The sequence below is a fragment of the Aptenodytes patagonicus genome, chromosome Z, assembly GCF_965638725.1.
Source record: "Aptenodytes patagonicus chromosome Z, bAptPat1.pri.cur, whole genome shotgun sequence".
Lineage (NCBI taxonomy): Eukaryota > Metazoa > Chordata > Aves > Sphenisciformes > Spheniscidae > Aptenodytes > Aptenodytes patagonicus.
This window is the reverse complement of record NC_134982.1, coordinates 38,728,897-38,753,563: the sequence shown is the minus strand read 5'-3', so window position 1 is coordinate 38,753,563 and position 24,667 is coordinate 38,728,897. Positions and strand designations below refer to the sequence as shown.

At 37.6% G+C, this 24,667-nt stretch overlaps 1 protein-coding gene across 1 annotated transcript in view; it reads right to left on the bottom strand.

Annotated features, from left to right (window-relative positions):
• Window positions 1-24,667, bottom strand: part of DENND4C (DENN domain containing 4C) — a 78,008-nt gene that overhangs the window by 5,751 nt on the left and 47,590 nt on the right. Inside the window, exons 16-32 of the mRNA XM_076361956.1 lie at window positions 23,940-24,072; window positions 23,256-23,462; window positions 22,443-22,571; window positions 21,555-21,699; window positions 21,076-21,222; window positions 18,725-18,850; window positions 17,763-17,903; window positions 15,320-16,467; window positions 13,506-13,686; window positions 11,733-11,842; window positions 8,687-8,862; window positions 7,467-7,649; window positions 5,717-5,906; window positions 4,562-4,807; window positions 3,097-3,214; window positions 1,293-1,446; window positions 112-176 (exon numbers count right to left, since the gene is read on the bottom strand). Of these exons, the coding sequence (XP_076218071.1) occupies window positions 112-176; window positions 1,293-1,446; window positions 3,097-3,214; window positions 4,562-4,807; window positions 5,717-5,906; window positions 7,467-7,649; window positions 8,687-8,862; window positions 11,733-11,842; window positions 13,506-13,686; window positions 15,320-16,467; window positions 17,763-17,903; window positions 18,725-18,850; window positions 21,076-21,222; window positions 21,555-21,699; window positions 22,443-22,571; window positions 23,256-23,462; window positions 23,940-24,072 (3,599 nt within the window). The remainder of the gene's footprint in view (window positions 1-111; window positions 177-1,292; window positions 1,447-3,096; window positions 3,215-4,561; window positions 4,808-5,716; window positions 5,907-7,466; window positions 7,650-8,686; window positions 8,863-11,732; window positions 11,843-13,505; window positions 13,687-15,319; window positions 16,468-17,762; window positions 17,904-18,724; window positions 18,851-21,075; window positions 21,223-21,554; window positions 21,700-22,442; window positions 22,572-23,255; window positions 23,463-23,939; window positions 24,073-24,667) is intronic.

The following is a 24,667-nucleotide window of genomic DNA, read 5'->3' as shown; positions in this document are numbered from 1 at the left end:
AGTTACTTAGAAACTCATGGATGAAAAGTTGATTTTATACACTAGTTTTCATATAAAGTATTAATATATTTCATACACAGGCACTATGCATTTCACATTATTTTTACTTACCAATATCAATGTTCTCTCTTCCAAGAGACACCAGAGACAGGAAAAGAATTTCTCTGTAAAAACTCCTAGGAAATATTTTGAAGGGCAAGTCAGTGAAAGCACCAACTATCCTAAGTTTAGAAAGTCAATGTTGAAGATGCTAATATTCTATTATGTAGTTTCTGCAACTGTTCTGTTAATCTTGCTAGTGAAGAAAGTGAGCAATCTACATGATTCCTAGCTTAAGGTTTTCTCATGCCTGAATATTTTTCCTTAACACATGAAGTTATATTATCACCAAACCCAGCAGTTACATTTTCTATGAAAAATCCCTCTGCCATGTGGATGTGCCACAAAAACTCCAGAAAAACAAGAAATACAAAATTAAGCACCATTTATTTATTAACTCATTCCTGCCTGAGGGTGAAGTACAGGGGGCAGGCTTATTTCGTATCACCCATACTTTGTTTTTTGTTTCAGAATGTCACGATCTATCTCAGAACTGGATTACCACTAAACAACTAAATACTAATTTTTTTCCTTGTGGAACTCAGAGATTCTTCTCTAGGCAGATTAGTTCTTGTTTCTTTTTAGTAACTACAAATCACAGAAGCAGAGATGACTTAGCATGACAGACTTCAAACACATCTTCTATCTGCTGTAATTTACTTCAGAGGCTGTGCTTTTGCATGAAGCCCTCTTTGAATAGTAGTGCAGATGGCAAAATGTACCGTACAAGTGTTATTTACATGTCTCCCTTTGTTTGTGGATCATGCTGTAACCACTTTTCTTAGCCAGTACTCCAGGTTGATAGAATTTCAATAGGTATACCTAGGTAGTTTGCAGACTATTCCAGACACTGCAACAGGATGCTGCACACTTGTATTTATCAATTTGCTAGATCTGGAGCAACACCAAAATCTACATAAGTCATTATCTGTGTTTTTCTTATTCATTTGTAAAATGTCCATTTTGATTAAAGAATTACATTTATCCGTTTGATTTGGATGAATTATGCATCTGGGTACAGAATGCATCTGTTTGTAAACATGGGCATAAACAAATACACACAGTGTTTGGTGGACGCAAATGAAACCGAGTATTCCTGAGAGGTCCTTATGGAATTATCATTATGAAGTGTATACAGTCTGATCTTGTTTAACTTTGAGTGGGGAGAAAGTAAGAAGAGATTACCCCTTTACCTTTGTCGTTTCACATCTGGCTTAACTTTCTGTAGAAGGAAATTGATTGGTGTAGCAACATCATTGTGTTGAATACTTAGTTTGATGTTCTCCAACAAAGTGTTTGTTGCCTGCTGATCTTCTGCCACTGTAGAAGGTCTCTTTTCAGAAGAATCTGGGAAACGCAACAGTATAGATTTACAGTAAAGAAGTTTTTTTCACTTTAATAAGCAGAAGGTATTTCAGAAAGTGAGAGATATTTACAGAACCTCTACTCAATCTACAGAAATTTGTTACAATGGAAAGGCTTTGTCTGCTTAAAGTCTTTACTCCACGACAAAAGTGACAGGATGTATCAAGTATCCATATGCGAGAGCTCCCACATGACAGAGAAATACAAGTGACTGAAGAGTATCCAGCATCAGATGTTGCCTGTGACGGTTTGTTAGCTCAGATTTATTGCTGTACTTAAGTTCACTCCAAGAAGGTTATTTTTACACAAAGGAAAAGAAATAAAACAAAAGAAAACACTGTCACCTTTCTTATCAAAAGAAACTTTTCTTACCAAAGCCCTTCTTAAAAGCCACCTACAATTCATTGATAACTTTGGGCTACATATTGAAATAGATAATGCACAGTTGCATCAAACAGGAAAGAAAATTATCAAGACATTTACCACCATGATTTGTTGCTTACATTGCCACTTCCAGAATAACACTGAACTATTATTCTTTGGAAAACAGTGACTCATGAGGGAATAGTAAGTCCATTTACTGGCAAAAAAATAAGGCTACAGGTTAGGCAGCAAGCACGTGGTGTGTAAATGAAATGTAGACCAAGGCTAGTAATTATAATCACACCAACCTAAAATTTTCATAGAATTGACATATATGATGGTTTACAAATGTAATTGCCTGTTTTCCAAATACTTTCTGACACTGCTGTAGAGCCTATCTACAATACTACTACTTTTCTTCCACATTTAAAACAGTCCTTTTGCTCCTTTATTTACATAAATACATATACTTATGCATCTTCATTCATGTCTGAATGCTCTGGGGATGCTTTTCATCTATTATGCTCAAATCAATGCTTTGGTAGAAGCTGAGGGAAACACCACATCTTATTCTGTGCTCTTGACTGCAATTTCCTGATCAGTCTGTTTATTTTTAGGACACTTTTCAATAAACCCTTTTTTCTTCCTTAGAACCAGAACTAGCATGCTACACAGTTTTTAGTATAGTTTTTAAAAGTTAAAACACAGACTGAGAAGTTTAGGTCAACAAAGGGTTTTTTTTCTGAAAAGTTCTCATAACCAGTCTGCCCGTTTTTTCTTCCTTCCAAATCAAGTTATGGTAGACAATGGCTTTCTTGGAGCTCACTTTTTAACAGTCAAGTAGGCTGCCAAATGTAGATATTAATGGGACTTGCGACCTTTCATTCATTTATAGAAACACAAGATCATTTTTTGTAATACAGTCTTCTTTTTCATGTCGGCATAGATATAACCAGATAATGCAGTGAAAATGTTCAAATCAGATGAAGCTTATTTAGCACCACATCTACAGCAAATCCTGCCAGCCTGTTTATAAGTGTATGACATATAAAGAACAGAGAACATATCTTTTTCACACAGGTTGGTAAAATATTTTCACAAATAATTTGACACCAAGCCTATGTTAAGTACCTAAGGGATTGCACATGCTTCACACACTAAAAAAGCTTTCCAACTTGATGGGCTGTGTACACTTCAGACACTATAAAACAACTGTTTCTTTCCACATCCTCTGCTCCCTCTGCTTTCTGCAACATTTGTTTTACTTACTGAGATTTCTCCAAGATATATACAGGGGCTCCCCTGGCTCTTGGTGGAGGTTGATATTATCCCACAGCAGATCGATGTATACTAGCTTGCTATCTTGAGCAAGAGATGTCAAAGGAAGCTAAAAAACATGAGGAAAGGGAAAAAGTTTTAAAAACATCAGTACAGTCTTACTATTTAGAAAACTGCTCTTTCACTCATTTTGCAAACAAAAAAAGGTTTACTTTATTTATCTTGAATCCAACAAACAGGAACAGTTGACGTCTTCTAGAGGAAACTGCACTCAACCACAGCAAAGTCACAGGTACTGCAACATTCAATTGCCTTTTCTAGTTTAGCCTAAGGTCTGAAGACCATTCAGTTTTCTACAGATATCTGAAGAAAGTATTTATGAGTATGTACTGGAAAATATTTTTTGTGCACCAAACACGTTACTTGATTTGTACTACTTATCATGCCATACCTTAGTATTTTCTGACCTGATTAAGACCTGGTATGCATGTCTATGTGTTGGTCTTCCCAACAAGCAAAAGAATCTGTATTTGCATAAAAATATGAACCATTTATTTCCATTAAAAAATATATGGCACTCAAAACAATAGTTCCATAACTATTTTATAAAATTAAATGCCTCTGGAATCACTAATACCATAAGAATTAGTGGGCAGGAAAAATTTACCACTAGTGTGTCAATTTAAAGTAGTGATTACAAGATATTATCTCCCATCTTGTGTTTTTCCCTGCTAATGCATTGTATTTTTCCAGTATGCTTTAGATTTCATTAGTATTGGTCTTCAACTACATTTCTTGGAAAATTGTTCTTGGTTCTAGGCGTTTGTTTTTTTTCAAATTGAGGGAGAGAATTTTAAAATTAAAGTGCATGCAAGTAGATAGGAAAATACTACTTTTTCACATGCATCATATACAAATACCTATTGAATTTGGTACTTACATACACAAATCATATAGGCTTCAGAAAACATTGCTCATTAAAATGGGAAAAGCAGAATACTCAAAAGATAGCATCCATTCTACGTTCTTTTGTTCTATTCAGTGGAGTTTGAATAGCAAAAACTATTAGTGGAAAAGAACAAAAAATATTGACCAATAACTTAAAAGGTTTGTATACTGAAGAACGTAATCCATACTATGTGGATTACAATGTATTGCAATTTCTGAGTTCTTCACAGACATATCTTGTTTCCTTCTATATATCAGCCTTCTGTTCAATGAATCTTATTCTCTGGCTTTTTAAAACAGAACAGCTTGACTAGAATTTGAATGCTGTTTTCACTCATCTTCCTTCAAGATTCCTTGCAGAGAACAAATCTATCTACTTGTATTATAAAAAAAAAAAAGGAACCTAGATCCAAGCTACTCAGAAATTACTGACCCACTTTTTTTGAACCCAACTCTCAAATTTAGCTTACTCTACTATCTGCAGTTCTAATACGAGGAAGCTACTTACCTGCACTCCTTCATTACAGTGTTCAGATGTTAGAATGAGTCCAGGTAAGTTGCTAGGTAGATCCAGTCGTCGGAAATACCAAACTAGGTTCCAGAAAATTATGGGGTGTTGATTGATGAATTTGGATGTATGAATTACTTGCTCTCCCTCATTTTCCAACAGTGATTCAAGCTCCTTACGCAGTACCAAAGGGCTCAAGTAGGGTACAGATACAGGGAGAGGGTTAGGTCTTTTTATTAAAGGATCCTAAAAACAAAACAACACACACAAAAGAAATTTTTTTTTTTTTTTTTTAAATCAAAGATTTTTCTTCCAGAAATACTCTTCAGGATTACTTGCCCTGAAAAATCCTCCATTGCACAGTTTCTTTTGATATTTGGAAGAAGCCTCTAGAAGTACTGAATACACAATAACTTTAATAGCACCAGCACTTCTGACCGTTGAGGTGTTTTTTCACTTTAAAGAACAATCACCTAAGCTCTTTCTATCATGTGAAAAAGAGAAAATGCTAATTTGTTATAACTTGTTCCTGATTGTGCAGTTTCAAGCTATCTAAGCTGGTACTAAGCCAGTGGTGATGAAGATTGCAGAAAAATGTCAGTAATTACATCAGCTGTGGAACTGAATCATGAGTTCACATGTTAAGACAGCTTCTTGCCAATAAAAAGCACCAGGAAAGAGGAGAAACACTTTGTTTCACATGCAAGAATAATGTAATAGTCTCAATACTGCCTTTTACTGTCTCCCATCTACTCAACAACTAAGCCTAACAGAATATAGAGGAGGAGAGTAAGTAATTCTTGGAAAAGGAACAAACTTCCACTCTTGCAACAGTGTGTTGTTTGCACTATTGTGTTTAGTCTGCTGTAGAAGTTGGGTTATTTTTAAAACAAACTTCCAGCTTTAGAAAGACAAAGACTAGCTACATTCTGCTAGAGAACATTTCAAATCAAGCAGCACTGTTTGTACAATGTACTGAAAAAGCAATTTTAGATTAACTGGACCAAGTTTTTTTTTGTCATAAGAACATGAAAATATGCTTGGCTGTTCCCATTCCCCAAATGGACAAGAACGCTAGTAGTAGAACATTATTCATTCTAAGTTCATTGCATTCAATATTTTGCTGTCAACTGAATGTGCAGCTTCTAGACTTACCACAACTTCTTGCAAACTATTTGGAAGACTAACTGTTGAAATGCCATGAGACGGTCTCTGGGAAAGATCAATGTTTTGCAGTGGACCTCCAACACTGTGGCTCCGAGTCAAGGACACTCCCCTTTTTGGTGGATTATTGGCAGGTGTCTTCATGGTTCTGGAATCTTTACTCTGTTCTCCTGCCACATCACTGTTTGGATTTTAGAAAAGAATATGCTAATATGAAACTATTCAGCATTCCTATGGCAACAGGAAGGAAGTAGAGAAAGGCTGCCAAGTAAGTATCCCAAACCAAGTTTCTCTATTAATAAGGAATCATATTTGCCCAGTTAGCTCCACGGTTTAGAGAGAACAAAACAAAACGCCTCTCAGAACAGTATAACCATCCCCCCAGAAAAGCAGCTAGGTATAACCTAAGACATGAATCTGAAAGCACTGCAATTCTGTATAGGTACCCTTGCTCTGCTACAGCTTTACCTTGCTTAGAAAAACAGCAATGTACAATTTTGTCAACACACAAAGATTATCTTGTTCTGACTGTGCTCATTTTTACTTCCTCTTCCCTTTATGTTTACTTTCTCTAAATGTCATAAGCAGAGCAAAAATATTATAGAAAGCAATTTATAAGTTGCATGCCAAGATAACTGAAAAAATAAAATTGTAAGTGTCAAACTCGTCCAACAAGATAATTTAAGCAAATTCCTATTTACAGGATTGTCAAATTTAATCCATACAATCAAGCCGATTGCAGATCTGGGAATATTTATTTTGTGCCCCTTATAATTGAAACAATGGATAAAAACAATTCAACTATAACACAGAAGAAAAAACACCGAGTGAAACAGAAAATGTCTGTTTCCAAATAATCTGCAAAGAGAGGGAAGAGATTAATTTAGAGGTGACCTTCACTCCTAAATTTGACTTTAGTTAAAAATGTATGACATCGAAGTTAAGAGATTAACATAAGCAATACCATCCTTCATTTTTAGAGTATTAAGACTAACTACTATCACATCGATTTAAGTTTTAATATTCTGATGCAGGCATTAGCTCATTAGCTCACAGGCATTGATACTCAAGAATTCCAAACTGAATAATGATTAAAAAAAGCCCTACTACAGCAAAATGTCAACAAATCCCAGCAAAAAGGTCACAATTCATAGCAGCACTATTTCAGTTCTTCCCTCTTCCAGCATGCACCTTGTCCTTAACACATCTTTCCTTGAACTGTTTCAAAAGTTGTATTGTTGTTCTGAGTTTCAGTTTTACATCAGTATCATTTGTCATAGAATGCATGCTCAGTACAAGTGTTGAGTGCTCCGAGAGCTTTCTGAGTGTTCCAGCAAATGGACTTATTTTTTCCCATACTGCAGTGTCCTTATTGTTAAATTCTAAACACAAGGAAAGGAGAAGTAATGCTTAAATTTCTGTGTGTCTTTAAAAGGTGAGTGTGTTCTAACAATACTGAGTAGAAGTTTTACCTATTACTCAATAGTGGATGGACCTGAAGATTTATTTCTATAGTTGTGTCTCTAAAACCCACTCATTTAGTGGAGCCAGCTTATTTCCAATTGATAAAAGCACACTTAAAACATGCAAAAAGAATGAGAGGAAACAGATGATGGTCAAGTTACAATTGTACTTCTCCACCATATTTGGTACATAAGCCAACCTTCACTTTAGAAGTAGACGAGAAATACTGGAAGTGTTGATACATTTCTGACAGAACTAATAACCCTGTTTTACCTACCTCTGCTCAGCTGCAGAGCTAGTTTCTTCAGCTATGGTGTGGCTGGACTGTGGGTGATCTGAAAAACTGATTAGGTCAGCAGCAGCTGGACTGGACAACAGTTTCTGCTCCACGGGATACGTGGTTAATGGAAGGCTACCACTCTGTAAACTATCTCCTGAGGTACTTTGCTTCAGGAAAAAGCTAAGTTCAACATGAATGGGAGGGGAGAGAAATACAAAGGTTAAGATGTAAGCATAGAGTCATTAAAAAAATTATTATTTCCTACATTTACTTTCAAAAAGTAGCAAAAATATGGAAACACAGCATTAAAAAGCTTGACAACAGGACACAAACTTCATCCTACTCTCTCCACTGTAACTTATATAGGCAGAGTAAACGAACACATACAGAGATGTGATCTGCAAAATAAGAAATCCTATGCTGGACGTAAGACATTACAAGTGACCTTATTTGTCATGGTTCCCCATCAGCAACAATATATCAATAGCTGACGCATCACTGAAAATAGTTGTTATTGCAAGGTGACATTACAGACTAGAAGACCATGCACCATTATAGGCACAAGATAACAGGAATGTGACTTGCTTTGCTAAGGTTTTTTAAGTACACACTCTACAGGTGTTCAGTTTCAGCATTAGAGAACACTAATGGAAGCTCTGTTTCACACCAATAACCACTACAGTGAGAATCCACTTTAAATTACCTTAAAATGAGTTCCAGCCTTCACAGTACAATTAAAAGAGGTAAAAATAGTAAGCGGAGAAGCTTAAACTGGAGAACTACCGGAGAAACAGTAAGCTGGAGCATCTGTAACTAAAAGCTGTTCGTAAATTTAATTTGGGAGAAATTCTTTGCTGGCAGATTTAAAAACTGCTTCATATACTTTTAAAATGTTCATGATCCATTAGCTTTGTTTTAAAAGCTAAACAAAATGAAAACAGACTTATACCTTCTGTACAGTTATGCTTATAAAGAAAATATGAACAGAAAAAGTAGTAAAAAGGCAACCAGTTCTCTGCTTTTTGGTTGTTTTACAATGAAACTCAATAGTTTACATGACTTATAATTTTCTTCAGTACAATCATGACTGTCGAACAAGCAGTGACATTCTTGCGAACATCTAGGCAAAAATACTAGGAGATATAACCAAGATCCTTCTGTGAAAAAATATAACCACGTACAAGTGCGAAGGCAGGAAGAATATAAAACCCACTAACCTTGCAGAGCCACGTAGGTCTTTAAATTCAACATTAAGTAAAGGTAGGAAGGTACTTTTACAGAAAGGACAGGTAGTGTTCAAGTTTGAATCATCTGCTGTCCATCCAGCCATAATTTCTTCATCATAAACCAAAGCACCACAAGCTCTACATTGAGAGCAGCTTGACATCAATACCTAGACCAGCAAAGAATGAATATTATCAGTCTTGTTTCAGGGTTCTTTTATAATTGGTTTTATAGGCTTAGCATCCAGAGGAGTTTAACAGATATCAGAATGCCAGTTGGGAGGCATGAGTTTATCACTACTTACTCACCGTACTCAAGAGCTATCTTGTCCACATAACTTTTACCTATGAAATGCAAATACTAATAATTTATTTTTGTTAGGTATTTTGATACCTGGAAGAAGCATCACCCTGAAATGCTACTAATTCAACATTTGCAATTGCTTGCTCCTATGAAGCCTTCAGCATATACAAATTGTTTTGAATTGTATAAGTAAATGCATGTCTACTTCTCCAAAAAAGAAAAAAAACCCACCAAAACAAAAAAACCAAACAAACACAAAAGAAGCCTTTATGGTGGTGTGATGGGTTGACCTTGGCTGGATGCCAGGCGCCCACCAAGCCGCTCTATCACTCCCCCTCCTCAACTGGATAGGGGGAGAAAAATACAACAAAAGGCTTGCGGGTCAAGATAAGGACGGGGAGATCACTCGGCAATTGCTGTCACAGGCAGAACAGACTCAACTAGGGGAAATTAATTTAATTTATTGCCAATCAAAAGTCAGAGTAGGGTAATGAGAAATAAAACCCAAATCTCAAAACACCTTCCCCCCACCCCTCCCTTCTTCCCAGGCTCAACTTCACTCCGGACTTCTTTACCTCATCCCCCCAGGCAGTGCAGGGGGATGGGGAATGGGGGCTGTGGTCAGTTCATCATACGTTGTCTCTGCCGCTCCTTTCTCCTCACTCTCTTCCCCTGCTTCAGTGTGGGGTCCCTCCCACAGGAGACAGTCCTCCATGAACTTCTTGAATGTGGGTCCTTCCCACGAGCTGCAGTTCTTCACGAACTGCTCCAGCATGGATCCTTTCCACGTGTCCTTTCTACAGGGTGCAGTCCTTCAGGAACTGCTCCAGCATGGGTCCCCCACGGGGTCACAAGTCCTGCCAGAAAACCTGCTCCAGCGTGGACTCCTCTCCGCAGGGTCATAGCTTCCTTCGGGAGCATCCACCTGCTCTGGCGTGGGATCCTCCATGGGCCGCAGGTGGATATCTGCTCCACCGTGGACCTCCATGGGCTGCAGGAGGACAATCTACTCCACCATGGTCTTCACCACAGGCTGCAGGGGAATCTCTGCTCTGGTGCCTGGAGCACCTCCTCCCCTTCCTTCTTCACTGACCTTGGTGTCTGCAGGGCTGTTTCTCTCACATATTCTCACGCCTCTCCCCCAGCTGCTGTTGCACAGCATTTTTTTCCCTCTTCTTAAATATGTTATCAGAGAGGCGCTACCACCGTTGCTGATGGACTCAGCCTTGACCAGCGGCTGGTCTGTCTTAGAGCCGGCTGGCATTGGCTCTATCGGACAGGGAAAGCTTCTGGCATCTTCTCACAGAGGGCACCCTTGTAGCCTCCTTACTACCAAAACCTTGCCACACAAACCCAATACAAGTGGAAAAAACAGAAAGTTGGTTTTTACCTAACAGAAGTCTCATCACTAAACTAGATTGAGAACTGGAGAAAAGATGGTAAAAAATAATTCTGTACTAGCTGAAGAATGGTCTATAATCCTTATTTTTTAGGCTGCTTCTTACTTCATTGTTTTATTCTCACAGGAAATAAAACCAAAAAACCACCACCAAACATAGCTTATAATATATTTTAGATCAACACAGCATAATATATTTTAGATATTTGCCCAATGGCAACATTTTTCTTTTACTATGCTATGCCCATTATATAATGCAGTGCAGAAGTTTGACAAGCCTAGATGTCCAGAAGATCAAACATAAAAGAAAATTACATGGGACCTACGAAAATAACACTACAGCTGAAAGAAAAGTGACCAAGGCAAACGCAATAACCATTGCCTACGTATCTGAAGTCTGAAAGCATCTGCAAGAGATAACTGAAACAGACAGGCATACTAAATGATTATTGTGGTGGGTTTGGCTGGGATAGTTAATTTTCTTTATAGCATTCTTTATGGTGCTGTGTTTTAGACTGGTGACCACCTCCGTGTTGATAACACACCAGTGTTTTAGCTATTGCTGAACAGTGCCTTACACACCATCATGTCCTCTTCTTTCTCATTCTGCCCCCAACCCAGCAAGGAAGCTGGGGGTGGACAAGAGGTTGGGAGGGGACAGCTGACCTCTGCTGACCGAAGAGATACTATATAACATCATACTCAATGATAAAACTCTGTGTGTGTGTGGAGTTTTTCCAAGGTAGCTGTTGCTTGGGGTGTCATGGTGCCAACTGATCACCTTTGCATCACTTGTTTTTTGTTGTCCCCCCTCCTGTTACACCCCCCCCCCCAAATTCACTTATTAAATTGTCTTTGTCTCGAACTTCAAGCTTTTTTTCCTCGCTTCTGCCCTTCTGATGCTCTCCCCCATCCTGATGAGAGGGGAGTAAGCAAGTGCCTGGGTGAGGGCTTAGCTGCTGGCTGTGGTCAACCCACCACAATTATTTAGTAACAACACATAAAGGGGGGAATAAAAAAAAAACAAACAGAAAAATGCTTGAAAGGGAAAAAAAAAAAATCTTGTTTCCTCTCTAATTTCTGTCTCACTTCAAGTTTCGACCCTTTCCTCAGTTGTCTCTTCTCTCTATATATGAGATACATAAAAGCATTTAACACACTTTTCTTTTTTAAAGCTACTGTCACACCCTGGGCTAAAAGTATCAAGCATCTTTGCAGTAGAAACATGGGAAAAAATTGTTTTGAAAAATCCAACCACAATCCAACTAAACAGGTAATTAATGCATACCGTAATATTGAATAATTACGTCTTTCATCTATGAGTTTATTAATCTTACCTCCATTGCATAGTTCTGGAAAATGCTGGATAAACTAGTATTGTGCGAAGAGCTGTGCTCTGACTTCTCAGAATCTAGAACTTTCATACTTCTTGGGAATGAAACTTCACCTGTACAGAAAGAGTCATTTGGGTCTTTTATTCAAGGAAAGAGAAGTTCATCCATTCCCAAAGCAAATAATTTCTGTTCGACCAAGAAAGAAAATTGTACCAGAAGATCTCCAAAGATATGTGTAGCTCTGTAACTTCACTGATACTATAATTACAATATAAATAAATATAATTTTTGTGATTAACATTTCAAAGTTATTTTTCTCTAACACAATATATCACAGACTGGTAAAAGAAAAAAAGCATCAGTGAATAAAATCTGAAAATACAAAGAAATAGAATAATACAAAGAATAAAGAATGGTAAAGAGCAGTAAGATTGCTCAATATATATACTCTAAAAAGTTGTTCAAGATTTCTTGCATGATACATCCATATGTAAATAGCAAACAGGATAGTACCAGGTGAGACACATGATACCAAGTATGCCATTACTGTGCTTAAGTTTTCCCTGGCTAACATTGCAGTCAAACAGATGATCTTTTTCTGTTAAGGCTGGGTTTTAGGGTTATGAGCTTTGCCCGGGAGAAAGGGAAAAAGAGTTGGAATGTTTACCAGAAGGAAATGGTTGGAATCAGTTTTAGGAAGCAAAACTATCATCATTACTTCCTCTGACAAGTCAAACTTCCCTATTAAAAAAATCACTACCAAAATCCCCTCATCATAAAGAAGGCTCCTCTGCTTCTTCAGCTAAAGATTATGTTTATGAACAAATTTTATGTATCTTGTTGATGGCTGCCATTCTTTATAGTTAGTTCTTATAACCCTCCTAACGAACTGGAACTAGAAGATATCTCATCAAGATTTTGCTAAACAGGGCCAGCTTACGTCCAGTCTGCAAGATAGTTCTTCCTCTCTTGATGCATGTGGCTTTACGATATTTGCATCATTAAAGTACTGCAAAGAGAGCTAAACCAAACCCCCAGCTGGTTCAGCAACACATCGTTTTCTCAAAATAAGAATCAAATCTAATTGAATCAAATCTGAACTGAAAATGATTAGATTTACTTCATCCAGTTTTAGAACTGGGGGGGCAGGGAAAGGACAATTTAGCAATAGGCATACATTCATCAATTATTTACCTTCACAACTTCAAATCAAGTATGCATCCAATACCTCCTATTCCACAGTAAAGCTGATGCATTTTTTGTGTGTTGCTTTGTTTTTTTTGTGGGCTTGGGGCTGTGGGGTTGGTTCTGTTTGTTTGTTTTCAGTTTGGTTTTTTTTTTCCCCTGCTCAAAAGATCTGCCTCCATTAGTTATGCAACTATGTGCAGTTCTTGAACACTGCTCTGCTTTTCTGTATTAATATTTCAAGAACTTTCAGGGTATTATGACTTTACATGAATGAGCAGGTGTTCCTGGCTATAATTAGTCAGGAATCTTCATATCACGTACATAGAGGAAGTATTTTTACAGTTAAATCCCTGCATTTTGTATCAACTTTTTATACATTCAACAAAGAGAGAAGCATTAGCTATTTGCTACTGCAAGAGGAGAGTACAGAATGGAAGTAGAAATTTGCTTGTACTTATCTTAAGGGCTTGAAATAATTTCAGATTACCACAGCTTCCACTGTTATGAATGATTTCACACATAAGAGTTTTCCCTTGTTATATTATAAACAAGTTATGGGGGGAAACAAACAAACAAACAAAATCTTACCTGCACTGTAATGCTGTCTTCCTGCATCTCCACTGCTATTGCTACTGCCAAGACTAGTAGTGCTTTGTGCAAGCTCATTAGTAATTAGCCCTGGGACTCCAGTTCTTGATGACAGATTATCTCCTAAAATACTATCTTCAAAACCAGCTGGGAAGTTAAAGTCTGGTCGATTATTTTCTTCCTTTAATAGAAGAAGAAAATTAGCATTTTTGAGTACTTCCAGATCCATTATTTGACTTCCATCTTTATCCTAATAAATAAATAATTAAAGTAGCAGACTAAGATGAAATCCTGATGTAAAAAAATTTATTAGATGTAAGATAAATCTACACAACCCCAAAAAGAGCAGATATTGGACAAATCAGAAGGATATTGGAAAAATGAAAGGCTTTAGCAGTGAAAATACTTAGCTGAGGATCAAACTGAGTGACAAAGCGACAGGGATATAAATTTCTTCATCACAGGAGAAACAGGAAAAATGATGCGGAAATTGTGATTTGGCAGACATTACACAAAAAGAAGGAATTATCAGAAAAAAGGTCTGAGTTAAAGTCATATTTTCAGAATTGAAGACCGGAATGAAACATACCAGCTGAAATGATGCAGCAATAACACAGTCACTAAGACACAGGATGCGACAAAGTATAATATATAATATAAAGGATATTAAAAAAGGGAAGTTACAGAAATAAAAGAGGAGAGTATGAAAAGATCCTTGAAGGAAATTAAAATAAGTCACGTTAAGGGGATTATAATGTGCCATTAAACAACATTCAATGGAACAGGTCAGTATAATAGAAAGGCACACAGGAAAACCTAGGTCACATGAAAAAAAACTCAGGAAAGAAAGCAAACTACTGAATTTTCATTGTCACAGGCAAAATTTGGTTTAAAAAAAAAATTAAGAAAAATGGTGGTTTTTATTTAATAGAAAGGACCCTATTAGTAACATCAGTTAAATTTGTTTCGTGTAGAAATAAAGCCAGACAGCTATCTTCCCCTTTCCCACCTTTTATGAAGGCTGGGGAAAGGAGGGAGGATTTGCAAAAGGAAACAAGAAGCTATCTTAACAGCCTGAAGAGGGGAGACAAATGATCCTTAAAGCCAAATACCAGATTGAGGGGTTAACTGGATCAAGCAGAGGCCTTTCTAAGAGAGAAAACTATGTTTGGAGGCACGATAGCAAGATGTATATGGAAAGGAGGAAGTTATAATAGTCATCCCTCCTTCTCCTCTTTCATTTGTGTCATTATATTCTGAAATGTTTTACTCTGAAAAAGACTCTGTTAATCAAGTGTGCTCACACAAGAACCATAACATTTAGCTTCCAAATTCCTGACAAGTGAATTTACTAGATTTCAGGCTGTCCTTTACTACTTTCAACTTTAATCCTCACCAACCTGACTTCTTAGGTTTGTGATTTTTTTCACAACCTTTTCTTAGTTTTTTAAAATAAGACAGACAGTATGGTATCATTTAAGTTGATATAATCTTGTTCTTACTAGGGTTTCTTGGTGCAGTTTCTTTAAATATAAATAAAAAGATAAATAGATAAAAAAATAAATGGGGGAGGAATGTTGGGAACACAAAGTCAAAGTTTAATTTTACTGCACCAAGACTATTTAATTTGCTTTTGTCCGAGAAGTGTTTTTTTAATGACAGAGGAAAACTCCACCATACATAAAATACAATTTTTTTAGCTAGTAAAAGTCAATAGTTAATAAAAACCACCGTCTCGTGAAACAATCTTCTGTACACAGAAGTTACCCCTCTAACTTTGTCTCCCCAAATTCTTCATATCGAAAAACACTTGCCTCATCATCCGAGTAACTATATTGTGAAGTTACAACTCCCCACATTTTACTGGCCACACTGGCAGCCTGCTTCATGCCTGACTTCAGAACATCCATTTTTGGTCCAGACAGTATATTGTCTAACTTCAGATTGGATAAAGTTGTTACGACAGAGCCTAATGAGCCATGTGGAGAAGAACGACCCAGTCCTGTCAAAGATGAAGACCGTTCCTTTTGAACTCGTGGATGAGTTTGTTGCTTTGGTCGTCCAGTGAATGTTTTGGATCTGGAGACAGAAGGACTTCTCCGATTTTCATAAGACTTGGGGGATGGCAGGACAGGATCCAAAGGCAGGCTTGACCTCCTTTCTTGGGAGTGACCAAGTGTACCAGAGACTTCTGCTTCCCTATCTGGCTTGTGCAGTTCCATGCTGGGAAACTTACTACCCAATGGGTTCTTCAGATTCATATAGCTCTCTATTTCATCTGCCAAATTACGTGCTGCAACTGGTGACACCAACTTTTCCTCAGGTTCTGGATGCCTTGGTTGCATGCTCTCAGTAGCCAGCAAAGATAAAGGGTCCAAGCCTACTTCAACATCTTCCCTTTCAATAGGCTTAACCACTCCATAAAAGCTATTCCTTTTAGTAGTTGCATCTTTGGATTCTGGTTTCTGGTTTTTGGACTCAGCTGACTGTTCAAGGTTCATGTCTTCCACTGTGATCATGTTTTCATCTCTTCCATTCTCAAGATGCTCCTGCCCTTCCCCAAGTTCTTCCAGCACTGCTGAAGACCTATGCTCCAATTCCCAATCACTCTCAGTCACACAACTCCAAGTGCCACTTACGCCAGAAACCTGCTGGTCAACGATACTTTCAAAGCTGTGGGATTTATTCATATGACAGGGTGAAGTTTTGGCCCCAGATAAAGCCGCTGTTAGGATCTTGGCATCTGCTCCCATCATTATTGCTATTTCCTTAGAATGGAAGTCCAAGGTGCCTTTTTTCAGCAGCATTCCTGCTCTGCTTTCACTGCTGAAACTGCAGCTTCTCTCTGAAAACAGTTTCTGCCTCTTCTGTCCTTTTTCACTTGTTTTCTTAGGAGAAACATCACCAAAGACTACATCTTCAACTGAATCCTGAGTTATGAACAGTGGGCTAGAACCAGTTTCTAAAAGAGAAAAGGCATTAATATGGTATCCATAGCCACCAAAAACGTTTATCTCCTGAAATCATGTGAAATCTCCTTATCTCCTTACCGGTGAGAAGACTGGGAGCACCACAATCTCAAGTCATCCATTATGAAGTTACATTAGTATTAACAAGTTATTTTACTGGCTGCAAAGGCATCCTGCAGATCAAAAGTCATCTACTCTTTGACTCCTTGAAGTCAAAGCCTTTTATGGCTTTTACCTCCCTTCCCTGTGCCAATGCCCAGCAGAAAGCAGGTACTACATCCATGAGCTAAAGGAAAGTACAATTATAAGTAAAGATGGCTCTGTTTTTTTTTCCAGAGCTATATTCACAGATCTATACATCAAACTCCACAGTTCATTCTGGTTCTGAAAAAAAACCAAACTATCGTGTCTGCACAACGCAGAACATTACTTTGTTTGTGACACAGCCATATGTAGAAAAAACTAATTAAATTTAGCATGTGGAAGATATAAACTAATCTTATAAATATTCCCATTTTCTCAGGAGAATTGGGAATATTTATTGCCTAGAAAGCTGTGTTAGCTAGGCAAAAACCTCCATAAGTACAGGAATTCTACTATATTAGGATCCCAACAGAGGACCTAATGTACCATATCCACTGCTGGAGGATGTTTGAGTCTCACATTGATCCTGCTTCTTGACTAGTCATCATCTGTCATAAGTGCCAGAAGGGTTCTGGGCAACTCCTTGCCTGAGACCCAAATCTTTGCTATCAAGCTACACTGAAGCTGGACTACACTGCCTTAGTCAAGGACAGGCATAAAGGCAGAAAAAAAAATGAGCCCCATGATTTGGCTTTTATATATCCGTAAGTTTTCCTCATCATAAAGCTCCAGATACGTAAATAAATTTTGTATAGCACAAAGACAACATGTATTGTTCCCAGGTTATACATTGGCAATGTAAGCCACAGGAATAAAGAGACTTGTTCAAGGACAGCGATGTTTAGGTGACAAAAATCGAGAGTAGAGACCCTAATTCTCTTGTCTAGTACATTACTGAAACACTCTCAGTGCGGGACAGGGAAAATCTTGATTTCAATCTACTCAATAGTGATTTTCAACCTTAGAATCTGCAGGTTCCTTCTAAGTCACCTGCAAAGGATAATGGTGGAAAGCAAATGTTGTGCAAGATAGCTGCCCCTTGAATAGAAGTTTTGTTTCTTTTCATAGCATGAAAAAGATTGCAAAACACTATAGCACAACAAGATCAGGACTTTAGCAAGTTCAGTTTCACCCAGTGACTCACCACCACTGCTCTTCCTTCCACTGCTATCAAAAATGCCAGATGGAACTTTTACAATACTGTTACCCCAAGGAGGTGGGTCTGTTGGACTATGAGTTTCTATATTCAGCTGTTGCTTTTCATCAGATTTCTCAGTACAAATCTCTACAAGAAAGAGAATGTGAACTTTAGTTAATTTAACTAAATAATTTCATTTGCACTGTTATGGAAAATATAAACTCAAACACTGTTCCCTTATGTAATTACAACCTAAAGCATCAGTCCTACTAGGTACTGAGCATTTCCTGGAAATAATACCCAGACAGATGACAGTAGACAGTATTATGCAGAGAGTGCTTAGCTGTTCACAAAGTTAGAGCATATGCCAATTTCTTCCCTTGGTATTTTTTTAAATAACCAAAGTAGAGCAGGAACAGCAGGTCTCAGATTTTCATGCGAGGCTATTTGTCTAATGACAGCTTTAGAAGTCCTAACTCACATTAAGGATCTAGTAACACAGATATGAAACAGATTCAGTAATGAGAAAGACAAAATACAGAAAAACTAAGGGCAAAATCTGGATAGAAGACAGAAGATGACTGTATTTTCTACAGCTGGGAAGAGTTTGTAGGAAAAAGTAGTGCCTTTCATTAGGTCAACTGGTACAGCTAAAAAAATGCTCAAGTTTTCAAATATACAAATGAGAGGAATGGAATACAAAATACTGTGTGCCCCAGCACTTGTCCAATTTTTCCATCTATATTAAATTAGGTTCTTAGACTAATATTTTATTAAAAGGCTATTTCTACCTATGTGTATTCCACTGCTATTATCTAGGGCACAGAAGTTGTCCACCAGATTTTATACAGTCATATTTTGACCTTGACAACATTATGAATTCAATACATTAAATATTCGTGGTAGTCTAATGCATGAAGCAGATTTATTACAAAAAGCCTTCATCAATGTAAATATGCATACTTAACCTCCTATTAGGTCTTCAGCTTTAGAAGAAATATCTTTCTCTACTTGTGTTTCAGTTGCATGAAGACTATCCCCATCACCTCTTAAAAGTTCATCCTTGGATCCGTAGCCCTGGTCTGACTGACCACCTGTTTGAAGGAATACAAACACATGCCTCAGATTTGTTTTTCCTTCCTAAACTTGTTTTTCAGTAAGAAAATAAAAGAACTGATATTTATTTGTTTCACATTTTATTTCGCCAGAAAAGTTCATAGTAAGATACCAAAATGCCTAATCTGTAGGCAGATCTACTTGGTGATGGTCACAGCAGAGACAATTAGGCTATAAAATCCAAATTTACTTTTCTAATTATTATATTAAATACAAGTTATTTCCCCAGGAACACTATAGTGACTAACTACTTTTAACGCACTGTATCTCCTTTCATTCCTTTCCCTTCTCATTAGCATGAAATATTTCATTGCTGGGCAAGCTAAATTCTCAAATGCATCTACAAAATAAATTTAGACAAGCGCAGTAGTAATTGAGCAAGCTTCTAACAATGAATACATCCCTGAAAGAATTGTACCATAAACTGTGCTGTATCTTTGTGCTATAGTGCAAAGTATAAAATGTAATGGAAAAAAAAGTAAAAATCTAAACATTTATAAATTGTCTGTTCCTCCTCAATACCAGTTAAACTTGACAGCTGTAACTCATTCTTTAAAAAAAAATTTACAGCAGTCCAAAAAGTCTGCCATAGGAAACAATCCAGAAAGACACTCTTTTCTTTGTTATTTTTATCTGAAGTGCTGCTGCATATGCAAAAATACAAAAATATTGTAGGGGACATATCCCACAGCAACACGTTAAACAGGATTATTTATATGCCTTAGGGTACCTATTAGAATACGTGACAGTATTTAAAAAGATCAAAGTGTAAGTAAGTTACTGAGTGTGAAAGGTATTAGGAAGCTCCGTAAGACTTGAGTGACAGACATAATTTAGCTACAATACATATTACTGCTGTTTATTTTACCAACAAAGAACTAACATGTAAAAAAGAATTAAAAGTTGAGCAGCCATCAATTATTACATTTGGCTACTATATTAAAAACCTTTTATACAGAAAAGTAAGTTCTGACATTCTTCGGTCCTTATTTTCTCTCTATCATCATTTCAATAATGTTAGTATCCCTGCTTTGCACAGAAGTGAAAACGCCCTATCAATAAATGGGTGAATTACCTGCAGAAGTAACATTCAAGGGTAGAAATAATGCACACGTGCATCCAAGGCTTCACACCATATAAGTCTGCACCCCACACCATGATAGCCAAGGACAAATGCGGCACCCAAGTGACAGCAAAGAGCAAAAAGCAGAGCAACAAAGAGCAGAGAGAAGTGAAGTTTAGTAATCTAGGCAGGCATATCAGATGAAGCACAGGAATCAGACTCAAAGTTCTCTTTACACAAGGGCTCAAGATATTAAAAATATGGAGAGTGTGCAAGAACCATTTGTACATTAAGTTTTGAAGTACACACAGAAAGGAAGTTTAGTTGAGACTGTGCACAGGTAGGATGTAATCAGTTCTAAGGGAGATATGAAGAACCATGGATTTTGTCTTGCCGTCTCAAGTGATTAACCTCCTGTGCACTCTTTTTACTCCAGTTTGTCTGGAAGAGTGCACATCACATTTAAGGCAGAGTTTTTCTCCAGCTTATCACCTGTCTTTCCATTCCCAGGGTGTCTCATGAAGACTGTATGACAAGGCTCTGATAATTTCTATATTTATTTCCAAGTTTAGCAACTACTATTAAGAAGCTTGAATATGGCCTTTAAAAGCATAGTTTACTATAACCAAGCATAACATACTAATTCCAGGAATGCTAATTAGGCCTTTCTGGATTACCATCAAGGAGCAACATTTTAAAGTGTTAGCTTCTAATCACCTCAGCAATTTTCACTCCTTTCCTTTAATGCAGAGAAACGTTTTACTCACACACAGACTATCATTTCTATGAATAAATGACAATATGCAAAAATTGAACAGACTCATACGTCAGAGGCTTCATACCTTTTCTGAAGATTGGCACAAAAAGCAAGGTTTATGAGACCACAGCAAGACATTTATTTTAACATAACAGTACTTCTGCTACGGTTCACTCTAAACTAAAGAAGCAGCATGATCTGCAGTAAAGGAATAATATTCAACAACAGTGTATTTCTTTTTCTTTACATAGTTTAACCCCATGCTTCATTCTCTACAGCCTCAAGAGGGGAAGGTGGTGGTTGTGGAGGGGAAATCAACAGGAGACTAGAAAATTTAGCCTTTTGGGGGACTATTAGTAGTGAAACCCAGCAGAATCTAGTACCTGTGCTAGAGTGATTATCAATGGAATCAAGCCTGACTAAGTCACTGACGAAGAGAGTGTGCTCCCCACTGTTAGCATCATTAGAACTATCCACGCTACCATGGCTCACCATGTCCCCATCACTTCCACCCGTGGTACTCCGCAGAGCTAAAGACATGAACGAGAGCTGGTTAGTAAAAGAGGATTTAAACTTTTCAGGTTTTTAAACAAATCTAACCTCTTCAGACAACAGTAAATACTTTTGCTTGCACATATAAATAAGAATATGAAATTCTAGCAACAGAATTCAGACAATTAATTCTTCAGTGTGCGAAAGACATTCTAAGACTGTTTCAAGCATCAAGGTTGCAATTATCAATTTTTATACACTTAAGGAAAGACTTCCCACTTGCAAAAGCCACAATGTTAGCTGCAATCCCTCAGGAAGCATGTCATGCTCTTGTTCAGCAGAAATAAATCCATTTCAATGAACTTATTACCTGGTATCACAGGTACTCGTGGGCTCTGCGTTGATTTCTTTAAGCACTGCCTAAATTGTGCTGTGCCACGAACTACATTTCGTACCTTTGTCCACAGAAATATGCCACTGCGGTTACTGCTAGGCCAAGGAGACTCTAAAACCGCCTACAAAAAGAGACATTGCAATAACAAAAACAGTAAGAAAGTTACACTAAGAAACACAGTACAGTGAGAAGCTTTTCTTTCCATACTCAAAAAAGGCATTTCCTGTCAACCATGTGAAGAAGGGCAAATATTTGAGTTTTTATGAGCTGTTCCCTTTTATCCCACAGCTCTGGATACAATAGCTGAGTAACAATGAACAATGGATCAAGATTTCTTTAAGTAAACAAGGTGGGTTTGGTTCTTATTTATATACTTCGGTAGCAAAAGACCATAGTAGCACCTCTTTTCCTATTACTTTACATAGTTTACTAAGAAGTTTCACCAGCATATTACAGGAACTTGGAAGCAAGGAAAAGAGGGGGAGGCTACTTCAACTAGCCTAATTCCAGTCTTCATCCATCTTAGATCCTGCTATCTTAAAGGATACACCTAGGAACAGATGGTTTTGACATGGAAGCACTGGACAGGTTCCAAAACTTGGAAATGGAATCACTATATATGAATATTTCAACAGAATTTTTGGTTAGCCAAACAGCAAAGGAATGTAAACTGAACAGTGTAAAACCATACAATGTAGATCCAGTGAACCGTAAGCATGTCCAAAATGATTGCTTGCCCAACAGAATCAGCAAATCCGAGTGAAGAGCTGTAAGAAACAATCTTCAAAACATGCTACAGGAGGAGGGGAGTGACAACAACAAGAGAGACATTGGTCCAGTATCCCTTGTCAAGACTTCTCTTACCTTATTGTAATAACCATAAGTGATGGCATTTGGCTGTATTCCAGCATTTTTCATTTCAAAGAGGACTCTCACGGCCTGAACAGGCTGACCCCACAGTCCACAGAGCTGCATTACAACTCTGTAGCAGACCTGACAAGATACAGAAATGCATAAATGGACTAATGAAAAGGATTTTGAAACAGCTTAAGCTCTTCCCTGATTTCCAACTTTTACACATGTAAAAGGGAAAGCCATGTGAGAGCAGCTACTCAGTACACAACACTCAACAGCCAGAAGAGGGAGCAAAAATTAAACAGGAAATCACACAAGCTGAAATAACATCAGCAGTCATATTGTTGAGAATGCTCATTTTTTTTTCCACTCGGCTCTTCTGTTTGCGAAATAAAGGAGGGAAGGAAACACCCACACAAAAAGCAGAATAACTTGCTGCTGTGTGCCTGTGGATACTACCGAAAGAATGGTATGCTGTACACAAACCCATTACCCCTTCAGTTCAGTAAGGCTGCAAAGCATTAATTCAAAGTGCATTTAAATAATAGAGATATTCAAGAACTTCATTCTTGAAGAAGTCTGGGAGAAGACTAGCAACAGTAAGTTGGAGTACGTGACCCAGCTGACACTACGCTGGTGATGAAAAACGAAATGAATTTCCAGTTGCCCTAGTTAAGCAGACTTCTTTGAGATCATTTCAAGGTGGCTTTAAAACAGGTCAAACTGTAAGTATGCTTAACCTGGTGGTGGCAGTGAAACACACTATATCTGCACCTTGTCTTCTATTCCACGTTTATGGTAACATTTTTTATTCACACTTGCCTCATCTAGTGGTTCCACATCAGTTTTCCTCATTTTAATTAGAACATCGTATGCCTGCTGCAGTGCTTTGACCTTGGGATGTGCAACTCTGATGTAGGCTGGCAGACAAATAAACCATAGGCTGTAACTATGACTGAAGAGACACTTAGCCCACTGTGGGGGGCTTACGTAATACTTCTTGGCTAATTTATGGGCTGTTTTTATCTCCTGTAAGGGTGAAATGAAACAAAAAAGCAGACAAAAGATGTAACATCCTGAATCTAGAAGCCATTACTAACTCAGATATTGGCTTCTTAAAAGTAAACATTTAATAATAATGGACAAACTTTCAACTGAAGCTCCCTTCTTACCACTCTCTTACTAAGGCTCTCTGCAAGCAAAAACTAGCATCAGAATTAATCTTTTTTTTTTCTTCCACATTCAAGCATTAATTGTAATTTTCTTTTGTTTTACATTACAGTCTAAAGCTTAAAAACGGGTTTGACAATAAACTGTAATCTCAGATGCCAATTTGTTTGTTTGCTGCCTTCTGCCTCTTTCTTTTGCAAGTGTTGATTCTCAATAGTTACAAAGACCTAACCTCTAACAACATTAACTTATAGTATAAATAGGTAGTGCCAATTTTACCTAAAAACTTCATATCTTTCAGTGTTCACACAGTGATTACAGTAAGACTCATCTGACCTGTTTTGTCCTCTTTGCCATGAGTGCTGGGCTATTTGAAATGCTGCTTCCAGCTGGGTGTCTGCTGAAGGAGAGCTTGAGCTCCTGTGGCCTGTCAAAGAGCTTGAAATCTAGTCGTGGGAAGTTTTTATAGCTATATAGATAATTAAAAAAAAAAAAACAGAAAAGAAAAGAAAAGCTTTTCACATACCTGCTGATAGCAGGAAAGCCATACAAAGACAACTTGTGTGCAAACAACTGACAAACAGGAGCAGAAAGAACCGGGGAGCAGGGCGGGGTGTGGGAGAGTGGAAGGAAAGAAGATTGCACGATCCTTTTAGTCTTATTCACAAAGATATCACAAGAAGATGCCTTGGACATTAAATCTCCATAGACAATGGAAACAAGAACCAGACTGCCATCCATATCATGAAGGTCAGGGAAGCACAGATGATGATTAACAAGGACAACAGTTGGAAACAGAACCTTCGTGACCAGGAAGAAAAAAAAATCATACCCAGAGTGTCTGAAACTCCACGCTTCCTGCACAGGGCTGAAAAACACTGAATGAAAGAAGTCTGAAAAGTGGAGTGGGTGTTTTGTTCTTTTGGTTCATCAGCTGCAGATCAATAGTACTGGACAGATCCATTACCCACCCCCTGTCATTCCCACTGTGAAACAAAGTGCACTGCAGATGCTACAAAATACACATAAATGGCTCAAATGGGAAGAAAGACACTGGATACATG